This window comes from Prionailurus bengalensis, chromosome B4 (assembly GCF_016509475.1).
Source record: "Prionailurus bengalensis isolate Pbe53 chromosome B4, Fcat_Pben_1.1_paternal_pri, whole genome shotgun sequence".
Classification (NCBI taxonomy): domain Eukaryota; kingdom Metazoa; phylum Chordata; class Mammalia; order Carnivora; family Felidae; genus Prionailurus; species Prionailurus bengalensis.
Genome location: NC_057358.1, coordinates 135,453,302 through 135,472,243, shown reverse-complemented (window position 1 = coordinate 135,472,243; position 18,942 = coordinate 135,453,302). Strand labels below are relative to the sequence as shown.

The 18,942-nt window shown below is 58.7% G+C and overlaps 1 protein-coding gene across 2 annotated transcripts in view; it reads left to right on the top strand.

Annotated features, from left to right (window-relative positions):
* Positions 1-14,021, top strand: part of NFAM1 (NFAT activating protein with ITAM motif 1) — a 32,445-nt gene extending 18,424 nt beyond the window's left edge. For both annotated transcript variants that reach the window (XM_043562783.1, XM_043562782.1), the window contains exons 4-6: positions 3,832-3,915; positions 11,781-11,868; positions 13,505-14,021. In XM_043562783.1, the coding sequence (XP_043418718.1) occupies positions 3,832-3,915; positions 11,781-11,868; positions 13,505-13,530 (198 nt within the window). In that variant the 3' untranslated portion in view covers positions 13,531-14,021. The remainder of the gene's footprint in view (positions 1-3,831; positions 3,916-11,780; positions 11,869-13,504) is intronic.
* The last annotated feature ends 4,921 nt before the right edge of the window (positions 14,022-18,942 follow it).

Here is an 18,942-nt window from a genome sequence, read left to right as displayed (position 1 = left end):
CAGTGGAAAGCAAGACAGATGCAGTCCCTGCCCTCGCTTCGAGCCATAGCCCTCTCTGAGCCTTGGTTTCCTCCTCCAGAAATCGGGAGAAGGAGAGATTTTCCCCCTCACCTGGCCAGGGTGGAAAAGACAGCGCCTGCGAGGCACCAGCTGGGTGCCTGACCCCCAGGGGAACGAAGTGCTTAGACACGTCCTGTCTTCCCTCCGCGCACGTATGGAAGGAAGGGCTGGTGCAAGACCCGGCCTTGAAGGAGAGAGAACTCGGAAGGCCACAAGTTACCGCTGCCTTCGTGTTGTGTCCCCAGAGCTCCCCGGAACGGGATCCAAATTTGGGATGCAGACCCCGTGGATGCCGCTCCAGAGTTGGATGGCCGCCAGTGGCCCGTCCCCTCGCAGGCCAGCATGGTTTGAACCGAGTGCAGGAACCGAGCACGCAGGGGGCCCTCCCAGCCCGTGACCAGGCCAGGCAGTCGGCCATGGGGGCCAAGAGGCAAGAGGAGAAGGGAGGGGGAGGCACAGAGGACCCCAGGAGCACAGGCAGCTGTGGAGAAATGAATCGAAGCCGGGAACCACTGGCCCAGAAAAGGCCGATGATTTCCTGCCACGAGAGCAGGCTGGAGGGCTCCCACCCGGCTTGGGGATGAAGGTTGGCTTCCGGGAGCAGGCTGATCGGTCCTCAGCCCTTGAGGGCATGTGACACAGCAGGTCTCCCTCCTCCGCCACAGGCTTCTTCCCCGGGTTCCAGGACCCCCGGGCAGCCCTGGGCTGGTCACACATATCTAAACATTGCACGTCTCAGGCCCCTTCTTCCGTGCTCTCCCTGCTCGGTCTACACTCCCTGGTGATGGCTTTGCTCCTGAAGTGATGTTCCTCACCCCTGACGCTGCCCAGACTCCTCCCCGGGCTCCAGACCAGGCCCGCTGTGTGAGGCCCACAGGCGTCCGCACCCCCCTGCCCCTGACGTCACTCTTTAGCATCCAGATCTGCCCTGTCTCTGCAAATGGCACCATGTCCCCAGATGCTCAGCCCAAAGCCTTAGAGCTGTGAAGGGCTCCTCCCCCTCCCCCACAGCAAGCCCTGCCCACAATCTTGTCTGCGATCCAGCCCCTTCTCCCCTGCCCCGCCCCCCAGCCTGGGGCTGCCGGCACCCCTCACCCGTCTCCCTGCTTCCACTCCTGTCCCCTCGGCCCTGCTCCCCGCACCTGTGCTTTGTGTTTGCCACTGTTTCCGCCACCATAACTTAAGCCCTAGAGGGCAGGGACTTCGTCTCCCCCTTGCCAGGGGGAGCCTGACACATGCTCAGTGCTCGTGGGAGGAGCGGCTTAGTAAGCGAGCACTGAGACCTGGAAGGTGAGTCGAAGATGGCCAGGCTGTGGGGTAGGCAAGGCGACGGGATTGTTCCCATTTCACAGAGGGGGAAGCTGGGGCTCTCCAGGTTTCCCGAGCTGCTGGCGGCCACGCGGATTGGTGTATTCATTTGAAAAGCCCAACTGGAAGGGCACGTGTTGATGGCAGGGAACAAGGCACCTGGGTAGGGCAAGGCTGGCTCCAAAGGGCGGAGCATCCCCAGCCCCGAAACAAAATGCGCTCAACTGATTTTTCGAGGGGGGCACCCCCTCTGCGCCACACCCCAGGACTCCCCCCACCCCCACTCCTGGAGATCTCTTGCCTCTTCCCCTTACCGCCCCTTGCCACTTGCAGCCCACCCAAACCGGCGGGAGTGGAGAAGCCTTAGAAAATGCAAATGTCACCAAATCTGGTGGCTTGTGGACCCCGCCTCGTGTGGCAACGCCCTCGCCAGCCTCCTGCTCATGTGCTGCCTTCACCTTTCACTTCCATCAGCTATTTTCCTTCGGACAGTCCGTCCTCGAGCGTGTCCCCGACACCCGATATTCCTGCCCTCAGGCTATTCCGTGCGTCGTCCCCGTGGCCTGAGACACTTTCTCAGACTCTTCTCCCATCCTCGGGAGACACGGCAAGCCCTCCGCAGTCTGCCCCGGCCCCCTGGCAGTCTCGGGGCTCCCTCCCACACCCCCACAATGGTACTTACCTGCCTGGTGGCCCCACGGGTCTCAGGAGAAGCACCACGAGGACAGGTTTGGGTCTTGCCCCTCCCCCCCACCCCCAGGGCCCAGAAGAGCCCCTGCCCATGAGCTCACACCCACCAGCCTTGGCAGGGTCAGCGAGGGGAGAGGCACCAGGCCCCGGCTGTCTTGAGGTGAGCCATGGCCTCTGTGACAGATGGTGCAGGGGAAGGACACTAGATTTGGAACAGGACGTCTAGGTTCCGTGCAAAGGCGGTCAGTGACTAGCTAGACATGCCTCAGTTTCCCCCTCTGTAGGGTCTACTTCCGCAGGCAGTAAAGAGAATCAAACAAGGGCAAGTCGCAGGGCTGTGTTGTAAGCTGTGAAGTGCCACGCGGGTGCCAACGCCTATCTAACCGCCTACGAGACCCGCACGTTCGGACAAAACAGAGAGGCGAAAACTGATACTCTCAGGTCGGCCATCTTGGTGAATCACACGGACCAGGGTTCAAATCCTACCTCTGCCCCTTCCGGCTCCGGCGGGGGGTCGCTCAGGCGGGTCGCCTGCCCTTTCTGAGCCTCCCCGTCCTCACGTGGGGAACGGAGGTGACGTGAAAACCTGTCTTGCCGGTGTGTTGAGAAGCACATGAGGTAGGGCGGGGGATGCGCGCAGAGAGGGCCCCACCTGGCATCCGGTGAGCCTTCCTCTCCTGGGCGATGATTAGGCTGCGACCGGGGTGGCGCCGGCTCCTGCCTGACAGTTGAGGAGCTCTGGAGAGCTAATCCGAGTAAACGGGCTGGGGACGGGCAGGCGGCCAGGATTTTTAATCAGCCCCTGCCCCGAGACGAGGCCGCCGTGGCTCCATTGGTGGCGGTGTGGTGCCTGCCAGGAGGAGGGCCGTTCTCCCGCTGGAAGCGCTCAGATGTTTTCCACTGAGACCACACTGTTAGCTCAGCCCTGCTCGTTGTGGCAGGTTCGCCTCTCTCTGGCCACGTTGACTCTCTTGAAGTTCCTGGAGACCTCAGGGCCTTGGCACATGCCGTTCCCTCTGCCTGCCTCCCCTCCCTCTCTTGCCCGACATAGTTCCTCAGCGTTCAGGGTTAAAACCCCCTTTCTGCCAGGTGAGGGGCGTGCCCCCCCCCCTCAGAGTGCGCCGGAGGCTCTCTGTCCTGTCGGTCAGCGCATGAACCCTGCTTTGGCAAAACTGGGAGTTCATCATCCGTCTCCCCACGGGGTCCTCGGTTCCAGGAACGCGGGACGGCGTCCACCTCTTTGGACCACCCGGCCAACAGGAGGTGGCTGACGGGCGTGTGTTGGTTGGCCGAGGACTGAGTGCCAAGTACTCATGCCCTGGTCACCTCCCCGCCTCTCTGCAACAATCTCGCAAAGGAGGGCTCTTGCTGGAGAAAGTGAGGCCCGGAGGGGGGAAGTGGCATGAATGAGGCCACAGGGCCAATGAGGGGCAGAGTGGCACTGGACACTGGACCACCCACAGCAGTAAGCTCCGTAGCCAGGGGCCCTGTCACCGTGTCCTGCACTGCTGTCTCCCCTGAGCCGGGCACTGGCTGACCCCGTGGGGGTCTTGACCGCTCCGTAAGCGCAGGCAGATGGGTGGCTCGACGTGGGTCTTGGAGGCATTTGCCCCGTTTCCTCGGGGAAGGTGGGTGGGAGGAGGTGCTGAGTGATCAATTTCTGAGCCGCCTGGTGACAATCTGCTATTTTTTCCCCCGGTGGGGGGGGGGGGGTGGTCTGCGCGGTGGGAGCTGCCCATCCCCCGCCCTGACTCCCGACTCCTTTCCTCGCAGGGACAGATGCGGGCTCCCCTGAAGCACCTGGACCCCGGCACCGCCCACGGCCAGGAACAGCCTGTGGCCGAATCCATCTACACAGTGAGTCTTGGGGCCTGGGCTCCCTCTGCCTCTCTCAGGCCTGGCACAGGGGCCGGGGCCGGCTCAGCCATGTACCGGCTGCGTGACCTCTGAGCCTCCAGTTCCCAGCCCGCAAACTGGGGACAAGAATTCTACCCTGGCGGGATTTCTGTGAAGATGAGCAAGCGTGTGGCCCCTGGCCCCTGGCGGGCAGGGAGCTGTGAGGTGGCACCGGGCCCCGCTCCCTGGCACGCCCCTCCGCTTCTGGGACAAGGGCCAGCCGGGGCACGAGGTGGGGAGGAATGAGTGACGTTGACCGGCTCAGCAGCTCTTTCCTGTTTTTATTGCACGAACAGCATCACAGCAAACAGCAGAAAGAGGGAAAGGTCAGGCGCCATCGCGAGCCCTTAACACATCAACGCTTTTCAGTTTTTCACACCTCCCTTCCCCCACACGCAGGCATTGCTTCTTCTCCTTAAAATCAAGCAGAGACACGAGCTGGGATGAGCTGGGATGTCGTGTCATAAGCATTTCCTGTCGCTGTACCTGTCTTCGTATCTACCTGGGGGAGGCTCAGCCTGGCGCTCCCGGGGGGTGTGAATGAGCCCGCCCACCGGTCCCCACGGTCCCCACGCAGCCCCTCTCTGCCCAGCGGCCGGGAAGGTGACTTTTCAGCTACGTCTAGTTTCGTTCCACAAGCGGCGTATGCTCACTGTAGAGGAAGTGAATAAATGCCACCCGGTGTCAGCTGGGCTCTCGGCACCATGAGACCGACAGCTGCCAGGTCAGGATCTCGGCTCCACACCTGGAGGTACCAAGCCCTGCCGGGGACCTGCGGGCTCCCCAGGGGGGTGTTCGAGGGCTGCCCCTGCACGTTTCTGCCGGGGACCTGCTGTCGCTGGTCTGTTCCCACCACCCGGACACGCAGGAGACTCGGGGCCACACAGAGGGCATTCAGAGTATGGCCCTACTTCCTGAGGATGGGGACAGATGTCCTATGTCCTGAGGGGACAGATGGGGATGGGGCAGAGGCAATGTCCCTCCAGCACCAAAGGCTCCAAATGGAACAGAACACGGCCAGCCCTCCACTCCGGGGAATTTCCATCAGCCACTTTCCCACGTGGTCTCAGACTTCCCCATGTCCCCTCTGCTCTCTCGACGACTCAGGGTATTTTCCCTGTGAGGGATTCTGGTGTCAGCTTTTGAATAAAAACATTTCTCTCTCTCTCCACACACACACACACACACACACACACACGATCTTTCTGTCTCTCTCTCTCTCTCTCTCTCTCTCTTATACATGTACGTATGTCTATGAAGAAAATAACCATCATCCTAAGCCTATTTTCTTCCAGGATAAATACTAGTAACATCGACTTCTATACCTTCCAGTCTTTTTTCTATAAATACATACAAAGAGACCCATATACACACTCACACGTACTTTTTTTTTTTATTGGAGTAGTACAGCTATTTTTGTTCGTGTTGCAATATCTCGTGAACATCTTTCCACATGAATAAATATGCTTCTACCAGCGTGGTTTTAATGGAAGAGACTCACTTCTGCACGGAACATCTTTTTCCTGCCCGTGTTTAGATTACTCCGAGGCTCAGGCAGACTTCTCCAGGGTGTGTGGAAGAAGCCCAACGGCCCCGCGGGGTTAAGGGGTGGTTTCAAGAGATTTCGGGACAAGAAAGGAGAGGTGAAGGGAGGCCACAGACTTTGGGAGCCCTTGAGGCTGGTCCCTACCGGCTGGGCAGGAAGGCATGACATTAACGACAGGGGTGATGACTTCAGGAGCGTTTGTTGAGTGCCTACTACGTGCCAGGCACTGTGGTGGGATTCTACACCTGTTATGTCATTGAGTCTCACGTTAGGGATTTCACATACAGGTGTTAGCCCCATTTCAATTTTATTTCCTAATTGTCTATCGTAAGTATGTAGAAATATGATTGGCTTTTGCATATTGACTTTATATAGAGTGACCTTGTTGAATTCGTTAATTCTGTTTTTTTTAATGTTTATTTTTGAGAGAGAGAGAGAGAGAGAGTGAGCAGGGGAGGGGCAGAGAGGTGGTGGGGGGGGTGGGGACAGAGGATCCAAAGCAGGCTCTGTGATGCAGGGCTCGAACTCACGAACCGTGAGATCATGACCTGAGTGGAAGTCGGACACTCAACCGACTGGGCCACCCAGGTGTCCCAATCTTTCTTCGTTTCTCATCTATGCACTAAAAGCTATGAACTTCCCTTTAATTATGGCTTTAGCTGTATCCCACAAATTTTGATATGTCATATTTTTATTATCTTTCAGTTTAAATTTTCTGTTGGGATTTCTTCCTTACCCCATGGGTTGTTTAAAAGTATTTTGCTTCATTTTCAAATGTTTAATTACTTTCTAGTCATTGTTCCATTTTTTATTTCTCGCCAATTCCACTGTGATCGGGGAATATAGTCTGTATGATTTTAATCCTTTGAAGTCTCTCGAAACTTACTTTATGGCTCAGCCTGTATTGTGTGCACTTGCAAAGAACTTGCATTGTGCGCGGCTGACTAGGTGTTCTACGTGTGTTAATTGGGTCAAGTCTGTTGATCGTGCTGTATAAAATATTCCATTTCCTTATCAGTTTTTGGTTTTGGTCTATCAGATGTTAAGAGAAGTGAGTTAAATCTGTCCATCTCTTTGTATATTTGTATATTTCTCCTTTTAATTATGTCAAGTCTTCCTTTTTATTCATGTGGGAAAATACTCATGACATATTGTTGGCATGAGGAAAAAAAAAAAGCTGTACCCACTCCAATTTGTTTTTTTAACAGTAATCTATTCAGGGGCATGGATTTGGAGTGGGTCAGGCAGACTGGGGTTCGAAGCCTACTTCTTTTGCTCATAGGTTCTGTTAAACTTTCTGAGTCTTGGTTCCCTAATCTGTAAAGTAGGGTTTAACAGTAGAATATTGCATTTACAGCTTGCAAACGTGCTATGGTTTCTTCCATCCTGGATTTCTTACATCGAGCGCACGTCCCTCTCCAGTGACCCTGCCCTTTCTCCACGACTCATAACAGAAATGTCAAAACTCTCTGTCTTCAGTTCCTCTCTCTCCTTTTCCGACCCCCCTCAGGAGGGCTTCCTGCCCAGGTATTCATCAAAATCTTCCTCCTCAAGGTCACCATCAGCCTCCACTTTGTTACATCCAAATGTCATTGGATTAAATCCTGGTCCTCATCTTCCTTAATGAATCAGCAGCATCTGACACTACCAAACTCTCTTCCCTCCTTGACACGCTTTCTTTACTTGCTTCCAGAACATTCTACACCCTCGTGATGCCCCCTCCTCAGACTCACTGCCGGGGCCTCCTTAGCTTCTTTCACTGGTTCCTCGTGGAACCCTGACTTCTCAACATCAGAGTCCAGTCCTGGGACCCTTTCTCTGTGATCTTCTTCCCCACCTTCAACCCCTGGGTGATCTCACTCAGCCTTGAGGTCTGACACCATCTATATTCTGACAACTCTCACGTTTCTACGTCCAGCCCAGACACCCCCTTTGAACACCAGAGTCCCTCCATCTGAGTCACCGGCTTCTCTCTCAGACCAGCCTCCAAGTCTTTACCCACTGAGGTGCCTCGACTCCTGGTCCTCGTTGTAGGGACGGACTGCTCCAGCCTTCCAGTTGTCCAGGCTGAGCCCTGGAAGTCGTCCTTCCCTTGTTTCTGTCACGGCTCGTATCTGATCTGTCAGCGCATCGCGTTTCATAGCGTGTCCGGAATCCCCGCCCCCCTCCCGGTGCTAACGCTGGTGGGAGCCACCACCGTTTCTTGTCTGCTGCCTTGCAGTTGGCTTCTGATCAGCTGGCCTATTGTTATCCTTGTCCTTGGGCAGCAGCCAGAGGGATCTTGCTCGAGCACAGATCACATTCGCTCTGCTCGGGGCCCTTGGGGAGTCAGAGAAGCAGCCACAGAGCTGGGGCGAACCTGAAATGGTCTTAGTAAGGAAACCACCTGTGAGAGAAAATGGGGAAGGCCGGACGAGCCATCAGACCAATGCAGAGCTGGTCCTGAGTGAGGAAAGTGGGAAGGACGGCAGAGAGGAAGTCCCGAGGCCGCACGGTCTAGGGAAGGCTCGGCAAGGCCGGTGGGGGTGCGCACGCATGCGAGAGGAGGTCCTTTGCCAGGGTAGGAGGCTGTGCGGGCACCCCCACTGTGCTTGGCCACCGGCTGGGAGGAGCCCCCAGGGCCTCCGTGGCTTCCGTGTACCCATGATGATGGCTTCCAGAGCCCCGCAGCTGGGGACCCTGGTCAGTACTGGTCCCTGGGCCTGGAGGTCTGGGGAGCACGTTCTCACAACTGCCACCGATCTCCCAAGGTTCCTGCTTCACTCAGAGTTGACGTCAGAGCCCCCGACAGAGCCTCCACGAGCTCTGCCCTCATGGTCTCCCCCTCTCTCCAGTCACACTGGCTTCCTTGCTGTTCCCAAACACCAGGCATTCCCTCACCACGGGGCCTTGCTGTCGGCCGTGCCCTCTGTTCCGGAGTGTCCTTTCTGCAGCTGTCCATGGGGGCTGCTCCCTCCCTCCCCGGCACCCTGCTCAGATGGCACGTTGGCCATGAGGTCTTTCCCGACCTCCCTTTCAGAATACAAGCTCCCCACCCCCTCCACGACCCCAACCTCCCTATCCTCCTTCTCCGTGTCCCTCTGTGGTCCTTATGGCCACCTCTTACTTTTGTGACCGTGGTTTGTCTCACACAGTGGGTGCCTAGCAGGCAAGTGCCATATGGACAAGTGGAGGGCCGTTCTTACCCTCCAGATGCCTGGGTTTCCACGGGGCTCGGTGCTGGGCACCCCGGGGCACATGTGGGGCATCTGCTCTGCGGAACACCACCCTCAGCTCTGCTACATCCTCAGCCTGGCCTGCTGCCCTCCTTCCTGCCCACTGCAGCGGGGGGACCTCAGTAACACACCATCGATGCGGTCGCTTCCCACTCAGAAGCCTCCAGGGACTCCCCACTGCCAGCTCGTCAGCCTGGCAGCCTTCGTTGGAGGGCTCTTCCAGCCCTGCCTCCCCGGACTCCTGTCCCCTCAGTGGGCCATTCATTTCAGACATGCCAGGACCTTGACCTACAGCAGAGGTACTTCTTCTCCGATGAGCACTGCCCCTTTTGGCACAACACCCCCAAATTGCCCCCAGCTGCCCCCAGAGTGCGTTGTGCAAGTCCCTAAGTGCAGGTGCCCGCGAGAGTGCAGCTCCTGCGTTTTCCTGGTCACAGGGAGGGGTAGGTCTTACAGGGGGACCAATGTCTAGAACCCTCGTTCTAGGTCCTGGCCCCGGGGCAGCTGACTTCAGCTTTGGCTTCAGCGGACCTGGAGGGAGGCTTTGCCACTGACTCCACACTTCAGCACTGACAGCCATTTGGGTCAGCACTGTGGCCCACAGAGCAGCAGGAAGCAAAGGACTTGGGGGGCCCGGGTCCCAGACAAACAGCCCTGGCCCAGCGCAGCACAGGCCAGCACGGCCTGAGCACAGTACGTTCCCGTGCCGCCCCAGCTCAGGCCAGCCTAGCTCAGCCCAGCCCTGCTCTAGCCCAGCCCAGCCCAGCCCAGCCCAGTGCAGCCCTTTGAGAGGCCAGGGCAGTCCTCTCCCAGCAGGCACGCCCCGAGGGAGGCAGTTCCCATCACCACAAAGGAAGGCCAGGAGGTGCGGAGCCCCCAGGCCCGCCAGGCATTTCACAGCCCAGCGAAGCGGGTCACACCCTGAATGCAAATGCAGCCCAGCAGGTCAGGGCTTGTCAAAGGCTTCACTCAGCAGCTGCTAACTGGCAGCGACCCCTGCAGCCTGCCCTGCCCTCAGCCCCCCTGCCTCTCCTGCCCTCAGCAGGGTCAGAGGCCGGTGGGGTCCCGTGACAGGGTGTTCTTCTGTGTCTCAGAAGTCCCCCAGCCGCTGGCTGGCCCAGGGGGAGTGCGTGGAGCTGGGGCAGGAGGCCTGAGTTTCAATCCTGGCTCTGTCACCCAAGGGGGCTGTGTGACCCGAGACATCTTTGAGCCTCTCTGGGCTCATGTGTGACAGGCAGCCCACGTGGGCTGGACGTGAGGGAGAAGGGAGCCACGTGTGGGACCCCAGACCGGCTCCCCTGCTGAGATGTCAGCAGGGAGGCCCTTTTTCCCCTTCACTCTGTGATCGGAAATGTCCAGCTTGGAAAGCCTGCCAGCTCGGAGGAGATCCAGGTCTGGCGGACAGAGGCTGGGGGCACAGGGCTGCTGAGTAGCAGATGCCTATTCTGTGTGCCAGGCAGGCCTGAAGACCAGAGAGGCCTGAGCAGGGGCCCTAGAGGTCGCCTTCCACTGGAGATGGGGCTTCTCCTTGGGGCAGTCTGGCCCCCTTCCCTCCCCGGAAGAGGGTCAGAAGCCCCTCTCCTCAAGACCCCTGACTCAGGGCCCCTTGAACTGATCCCCAGGGCTGCCTAGCTATCTCTGTGTGTGATGCCCTTGAAGTGAGGGTCTCCGGAGCGCCAATGGTTTATTACTCGGGTTTTCATGCACTGCTACCTCTCAGCGCCTCCCTCCCTCCTCTCCTCCCCACCTCCCCCCTCCCTTGCCTCAGAGCACCACCTGTCTCTCCAGCCTGCCTCGGCAACCCCTGCTTGCCTGTTGCCAGGGAAACCACCTCCTTGGCAACCAGCCGGCTTCCATATGACATGTACGCGCGCGGGAAGGGAAGGTTCCTGCCTCTCGCCGAGGCTCTGGTGGCTCTGATGTGCCAACCCCGAAGAACAGCGTTTGCTCCTCGCATGGGACCCGGGTGCCCCGCAGAGTCTGGAGGAGGGTCCAGGCTCTGACCGCAGAGAGGGGAGGGAGGCACCAAGCCTTCCCGGACAATTGTTCAACTCATAGTCATTCAGTAGGTGTTCAGCACCTACTATTTGCCAAACCCTGTGCCAAACATACAATATCTCATTTAATCGTGCTTTGAGCCTGCAAGGTAAAATATGATTATTCCCATCTCACAGGTGAGGAAACTCAGACACAGAGAGTTCCAGGGGCTGTCCAGGGCTGGCACATGGTCAGAGCTGAGAGCGATGCTTACTCTTGTCTGATTTCAAGGCCTAGCTCTTTCTACCGTCCTGACACCTCTGGCCAGGCTGTTCATAGCTAGGCCAAGAGTAACTGTGGCCTCAAGGCACACGCCCTGGTGAGCAAGGAGCCCCCTCATCATAGCTCCTGTGGTGCCAGTCTCCAAGTATGCCCAGCAAGCTGTAGGTTCAGTGACCCAGACACGCACCAGGTACAGCTTAATGGGAGAGGTGTATGACCCGGCAGGTGCCTAAGTCATCTGTGAGCAGGGGCCGCGGGGGGGGGGGGGTGGTCAAAGGAATCCTATAGGGGTGGATGGGTGGCCAGGACCCTCATGGGTGCAGTGGCTTTGGACCCAGGGAGTGAGGACAGGTGCCGGGAGGGCATCCTATTGGAACCACGGCCATGGGTGTCATGGCCGGGACTGCTGGCAACCAGGCTCTGGAGGGCCTAAGGACCGGCAAGGACTGTGGGAGTGGATCTGGGCCCCTGGCAGAAGCCTGTAGAGGGCCCACCCAGGCTGAGCAGAAGACCTTGAGATGGTGTGAGGCAGATAACAGGGGGCACAGAGAGGAGAGTCTCCGTGAACAAGTGGGAAAGGGCAAAGCGGTTCCGCGAGAGAGAGGAGGGCAGGTGCAAAGGTACAGTGGTATGGCCGTGCATGACGTAGCTGGGCGAGGTAACTGTCCCCTCACAGGCTGTGGCCCAAAGGGCCCTGTTTCCTGGGTGCCCGCAGGCAGAGGTGATCATAACGGGGAGGCCTGGCTGCTGGGACCCAGTCCCTGCCCCCCAGGTCACCTTCCTCTGACCCTTGCCCTTTCCCACAGTCTCTACAGGGCAGAGACACTGAAATCTACTCCTGCATCCAGACCGTGCCCAGCAGGCTGCCCCCCAACCCACGGCCTTGTCTCCCAGGTATGCAGGGGGGTGGGGCAGCGTGCCAGGCTCCCCTTTTTACTCCATGGGACCTTCTCTCCTCATCTGTGAAATGGGGGTAAATAGGACCACAGGAGTGAACCTCTTACAGTCGAATCAGAGCCCTCTCCCCTAGGCAGGCGGCCTAGTGGTAAAGAGGACTAGTGGGTTTGAACCCCTGCTCTGTCCCCAGGCAGCTGCGCAGCCCTGGCCGAGGGGCTTACCTCTGAGCCCGAGTCCCCTCCTCTGTAAGCTGAGTCACAGACTTGCCATGAGGGTCAAACGTGGTACTGGGGCCCCGTAGGGTTTTGCGGTGTGAGCAATGTCTACACTGGTCGATCGGGCAGGGGTTATTAGGTTTCCAGCTGTCCCCAGGCTGACACTGGCTAAAGTTGGAAGCTGGTGTCGGGGCTGGTGCCAGCCTGAGCTGGCCCGGTCAGGGGTCCGTGTTCATCATGATGGAGGCCAAGGCATATCACTTGATCATTATGCTTTCTCTCCCTCTCTCTCTTTTTTTTTAATGTTTATTTTTGAGAGAGACAGAGCACAAGCGGGGGAGGGGCAGAGAGAGATAGAGAGACAGAAACCGAAGCAGGCTCCAGGCTCTGAGCTGTCAGCACAGAGCCCGACGCGGGGCTTGAACCCACGAACGGGGACATCATGACCTGAGCCGAAGTCAGACGCTCAACCAACTGAGCAACCCAGGCGCCACCGGTCATGGTTTCTCTGAAACCTGTTTGCTCATCTGTAAACTGGATGAGTGACCCTTTCCTACAAAACCAACTGCCCTGAATTCAAATGAGTTCCAGGTTAAGTAATGTCTACACCCGAGCTTTGGGCATCATAAGGTGCAGGGGGCTCATCGAGCCAGTACAGGAGCCCTGGGGTAGTGGGTGGGCCCACGGGCATCTTGGAAGAGCCGTCAGAAGTGAGGGAGCTGGAACTTGACCTCCCCCCAGCCCAGGAGGCCCAGGCTGGCATTGTTGACTCCTCTTCTCCAAGCCCGTGCTCTACTCAGCCCCGAACTAGGCCCTGACTGGAAGCAGGGCCGAGACCCCCAAGGATGTCTGGGCCATCCTAGGCAGTGCCCGCCCTGTGCCAGGCTCTGAGGTGTCGCCAGGACGGCTGGCCCCTTCGGGAGCCTCGGGTCTGCAGGAACACTCACTGACAAACAGAGGCATTTGCAGCCCCCTGTGAGGGGTGTGCTGGGGGGAGGCATCAGACTACGGCCAGGGGAGGGGGTTTTCGGGGGTGCTGAACCAAACCCTGCAGGGGGAGTAGGTGGTGGTCGGGGAGTTGGTGGGGTGGGGGAACACCCAAGGCAGAGGGAAGAGCATGTGGGGAGGCGGAAGGGCTGGAGGGCAGAGAGCAAGGGTGGGTGGAGTGGAGGAAGAGACTGGTGAGGTGGCCTTGGGGACAAGGACAGGCCTCCCAGTCAGAGCTGCGCCTCTGCCTAAAACTGCATTAGTACAACTTTGTTCTCTTCCTACCTATTCTTTCCCTTCCTTTCTCCACTTCTTCTCTCCTTGTGTCCTACCCTTCCTTCCTTCCTTCCTTTTCTTCTTCCTTCCTTTCTCTTTCTCTTTCTCTCCCCTTCCTTCCTTCCTTCCTTCCCTCCTTCCTTTTTTTTCCCCAGGAGAAAATGCACAGATTTACGAATGACAGCGAATTTAACCCGGTCTATGAAAATCTCTAGGATGAGCTCCACGGGCCCTTCGGTCTCGCCCTGGATCAGATGCCCCACAGCAGCTCCGCCTTCCACAGGACCTGTCCTATCCCAGGAGTGAGGCCCCAGAGGCATCCCAGCACCTCGCCCCCACATTCAAGGCACTTCCGGCCTTGGCCTGCCCCCTACCCCCTCCTTCTGTGTCCCAGCCAGACCCATCGGTCACAGCGTTTCACATCTGGCCTTTGCCCAGACTGTCCCTTCTGCCCGGGAGCCCTTCCTCAGTCCTCACAGGCTCTCCTCGACACAGCCCCCCCCCAAGCCCTCCGCACCCTTTCATGGGCTCTCTGGGCGCCAGCCTGCACCACGGCCTGAGCCGGCGAGGCCAACCGGTGAGCTCATCGCGGAGGTTTCCAGCAAAGGACCCTTGTCGGTGCCGTGAGCGCGAGCATCCGTGGGGATGAATAAAGGAACAACTACACAAATACCCCACCTCCGTGCCCCTGCCCGGCTAGGTCAAAGGCACAAGGAGGCGGCCGCGCAAAGTAGAGGAGGGGGCTGGCGCAGGAGGAATGGGGTGTGGGCCCGAAGGAGCTGTGCAGAGGCGGGGCTGGGCTCTGGGACAGAGCCAGAGGCCAAGGAGGTGGCTGAGTGCCGGTCATCAGGCTGGGGGCCTGGAGCAGGGCAGCTGAGGAAGCAAGCAGATCGGCACGTTTGGGGCAGATGCTGGCCAAACGGGCTGAACCTCCCGAAGCTCTCCATCCCCCAACGGGAACCCCAAAGCCGTCTCCCATCGGCCTGGCCCTCTACACGCTCTGCCAACACCTGCAGCCCTCCTCCACCCTCAGGGCCTGAGCGACTTCTCCTTCCCCCAGAGCCCTCACCGTCTGATCTACGCGGACCCCACCCACCTCCTTCCTCTGTCTGCCTTGTGCACCTGCCCCAGTGCTTCGGGGCACCTCCTCACACGCTCTAGGCTCTAGCCGAGTGGTTTGGTGCCTGGGGCTCCTCTGGGCTGCAGGAGGGCCCCCTCGATGTGGCCGCAGCTCAGGCCCCGTGCAGACAGTGGCCCTCGGTGCTTGCACAGAGCCGTTTCTGGGGCTCCAAGTGCTCAGCAGCCCTGCTGGAACCCATTACACAGGCAGGAGGGGGCTAAGGGTGGGGATCACCCGGGCTGTTGGGCTCTGCTCCTTCCCTCCCCTGCTCTCCTCCACCCCTGCTGCTCTCCGCGATCTCATTTGTAAAATCCTCCCTCCCATCCCCACGCTCTTCCCAGAGGTCCTTGAGGGAGGGGCCCTTGCGCACAAACCCCAAACGTGTCTAGGGACGCTGGGGGGGCCCAAGGCATGAGCCCCGGCCCTGGTCCCTGAGCCGTACTGGGCAGCTTGAAGGCAGCACTGGGTCTGCAGGTCAGGCCCTTCCCTCAGGGTAGATGTGCTGGGGGGTCTTGGGGGAGGGAAAGCAGTAGACTGACATTCGAAAGAAATCCCAGCCCCTCTGCTAGGCTGGCCCGCAGCCTCCTTGGGCCCACAGGACAGGGCAGCCCACAGCCTCCAAGCTTGGTTCTGAGCCTGGTCTGTGAGCACAGCGCAAGGAAGGCTCTAGTGGGATTATAAGGCTGAGTGGAGAGGGCCCTGCTCACCAGGAGGTTGGAGTTGAATGAATTCCTTGCCTGTTCAGGGGGTGAAGCTGCCTGCAGAAGTGTCTTCCAGGCTCCGGACTCCAACAGGCAGACTCCAACAGCCCGAGGCAGAGGCCAGGGTTGGGAGTTGGGGGGAGGGGAGGCATACTGGGGGGGAGGGGAGGCATGCTGCTCAGGGGACAGCAAGCCTCCCCAGAGACACCAAAGCCAGCAAGACCAGGAGGAGGCTACCTGCTGGGCCTGGGCCTCTCTCTCCTGGCCCCAGGACCCCAGCCCCTCAGGCTGGGAGTCAGACTTTTCCAGCCAGCCCCGGGGGTACCGGAGAAGCCTGAAGGGGCTACACCTGCTTGCCCTGGTCCAGGCTGCCCTGACCCGCACCCTGTCTCTTCTCCACAAAGGGATAAAACCTACATAGGATCTCGTCCCTCCTGGGCTCAACAGTTCCCACCTGAGCCCGAAGGGCTGGTGTAGGTGGAGAGGTGGCAGATTACTTTAGGGGGGTGCAGGTGGCAGTAAGGGAGGAGGAGGGGACAGAGAGGGCTTCGAATGGCGCTCCTTGAGGGCAGGCAGGCTTGTGTGGCCTCTGGACTCTGAATGGGCACAGGGGGGAAGAACCAACCACACTTGAGCCCTTTGAGGCCGGGTGGCTGCTGGCCTCTCTTGAACCCCAACTCCACCTCCCAGCAGCCATGTCCTCCTGAGCCTTGCTTGCAGTGACAATCAAGACCGCTGGGCGTGGCTCAGAGGGGACAGAGGGGAACTCTGCTCCTCCAGAGGCTCAGCGGGTGTGCATTTTCTTCCGCACTCAGCCTCCAGGAAAAACAGGCTATCACTGAGCAGTGTGGAGGGGGTCTGCTAAAAGAGGGGTTAGGACTCCCTGGGGGAGATGGGGACCCAGGCTCTGTAGCCCCCACAGGGAGCACCCAGGTTGGGGGCAAGGCAAACAGAGAGGGATGGCATGGGGAGGGCTGTTCCTGGCCCAGGCGGGACAGGAGTGGCCGGAGGAAGAAGGGTCAGCTGGGAGCACCCCGAGGGAGTCAGATCGGAGGGGAACAGGTGAGACCCTGGTGAGTGGAGCCCTAGGGGGCCCTAGACCCAAAGGGTGGATGGCCACATCCTGAGGGCGGATTCCTGGCCTAGCGCTGTGGACCCCCCTCCCCCGCCCCCACCCCACGGCCCCTGAGGGCCAGGCCCTGGGCACAGCCTCTTCCCACCCAGACCCTGCCCCAATTCAGGGGGACAGTCTCCATCTAGCCTGCCTGGCTCCGACGGGGATTTCCTTCCAGCTCTCAGCGGAACCCCCCCTGCCCTCCTAGGTCGGGCCTTGACACCCTCTTCTGAGCCTCAGGCATCCGAAACAGTTCAGCTTACTTCTGGCACCCTCCACCTCCTCTGGGGCAGCCACTCAGAAATGGCCCCCGCTGCCCGTTCCCTCCGGGTTTCAGCCTCCAACCCCTTTTCTGCTCCTGCTCCTCTCAGGTGCTTGCCTGAGAGAATCATCCCTGGAAACCAAACCCAGGAACACAAAAATGGGTGTGGGAAGCGGCTGCCCCTCCTCAGCGACAATTTCCAGAGGATTCTGCAAAGCAGAGTTTCCATGGGAACATGTGCGGTTCCACACAGAACCTCGGTGGGGCCAGGGTTCCCCTCACACCCAACGCTGCAGGACCGGGGTTCCCCTCACACCCAACGCTGCACACCCAACGCTGTGTGGCCTGGGGGCCTTGGCCAAGCAGAGCCACTGCGCTTTGGCCATCAGCCCTCGCCAACCTGAAATCAAGTTACTGGCAAATCTGCCTTTTTTTTTTTTTTTTTCCCCTTCTAATTTAAAGGCGCCCTCCATGCTAAGGATGCCTCTGGGATTTCCAGGATGGATTTTTATGTAGCTCAATAGGTTCCTTGGCAGACTGCTCAGCCGGGAGAGGTGGGCCATGGCCCCAGCCCCGCCAGGCTGCCACAGCGGCGTCTCTCTGTCCCTCCTTCGTGCCAACGGACGTCATTTACCCGCCTGAGGGGCTTCCTCAGACCTGGATTCAGACTCCAAGAGTTGGGGACATCAGCAGCACAGGGCTCTGGGACACTTCCCTTACTAGGCTCCTCCCTTGACCTGCGGTCATAATCACGGCCTGCGAGCATTGGTGGGGCTGACCCTCCTCTCTGCACTCTGCGTTTAGGATGTGTTTATCCAAGCAGGTGATGCAGGCGTAACAGGCATAAACGCAGGCTTTAAATTCCCCCCGATGCTCCCGCCAGTTACAGCCTCCATCCCGGTGCCCCCGCCCTGAGGTGACCACTGGGTCATTTGGGTGTGTGTGTGTGTGTGTGTGTGCGTTTTCTTCCAGGCTGTTTTTATTGCATCCACGTACATATATGCATGTACACGAACATATAAAATGTATGGTGCTTGCGGGGGGCTCTGAAGAGCTTACATGGAATGATTCTGTAGGTGCTTGCTTTGTTCATACAGCCCCACGTGGTGGAGATCCGCCCGTGACAGCCACGCAGAAGCTCCCAGACTCTTTAATTACAGCAAAGGATTCCACAGGACCGATGGATCCTAATTTAGCCAAGCCCCTAGAAACGGCCTTTTCCGTTGTTTACAATTTCCAACCTCACAGAAGGGGCCGCAGGAAACATCCTTGGGCGTCATTTGCAAAAACTTTCTCCTTGGGGAAATGACGAGAAGGAATCCCCGGGGCCCAGAGCGTGGACATTCACTGTTTTTTTTTTTTTGTTTTTTCTTTTTAATTTTTTTTTTCAACGTTTTTATTTATTTTTGGGACAGAGAGAGACAGAGCATGAACGGGGGAGGGGCAGAGAGAGAGGGAGACACAGAATCGGAAGCAGGCTCCAGGCTCCGAGCCATCAGCCCAGAGCCCGACGCGGGGCTCGAACTCACAGACCGCGAGATCGTGACCTGGCTGAAGTCGGCCGCTTAACCGACTGCGCCACCCAGGCGCCCCACGACATTCACTGTTTTAACAGAGGCTGCCAGAGGGGTCACGCGTGGAGTTTGTACCGGTTTCCGTTCCTCAAGCCTACCTACAAGAGCTCATTGAATCCTGAAAACACCCTGCCAAGTGTGAGGGGGGGGGGGGGGGCGTCTTCCCGTTTACCAAAGCAGAAACCACAATTCAGAGAGAGGCTGACTGGCTAGAGGTTATATAGCACAGAAGGGGCAGCGCTGGGCTGCCTCCAACTGTGTGTGGCCCTCCTGACTCCATGGGTCAGGTGAGGGGGGGGGTTGCATAAAGTGTCTTGGACTCACGGCCCCCAGGGCTGGGGAAGTCCTTGAAGGGACAAATTTCTGCCAGAGATCAACGCCCAGGCTTATATCGCTCAGGATCGTAGGGGCGGGGGGTGGGGGGTCCTCTTTGGGGTGGTCTGTCTTCTTGGGGAAACGGAGGCAGGTCAGTAGAGGTGATGGAGTCGGGGCTGCCCAGCAGCCCACCCACACTGCGGGGCCTGGCTTCAGGCAGCCTAGACATTTGGATCCCTTAGCCTCCCCTGGAAATTTCCGGGCACGACATGCCTGGAGGTGTGAACTGCCTCTTGGAAGCTTCATAATCCGGGATAATGCTGCTGTAATTGGCATTGTTTTTGCATTTACAATCCTCTCGTTACCTGAAAACCTGCTTGCGATGGCTGTGTCTGGAGGGGGTTTAATTTTACCACTTGGTGGACCTTGAGGGGCTGAGGAGCACAAGCTTTCCCTCTGGGCCCCTTGGCCCACCCCCCCGCCCCCATTCAGATTCCCCAGTGAGTG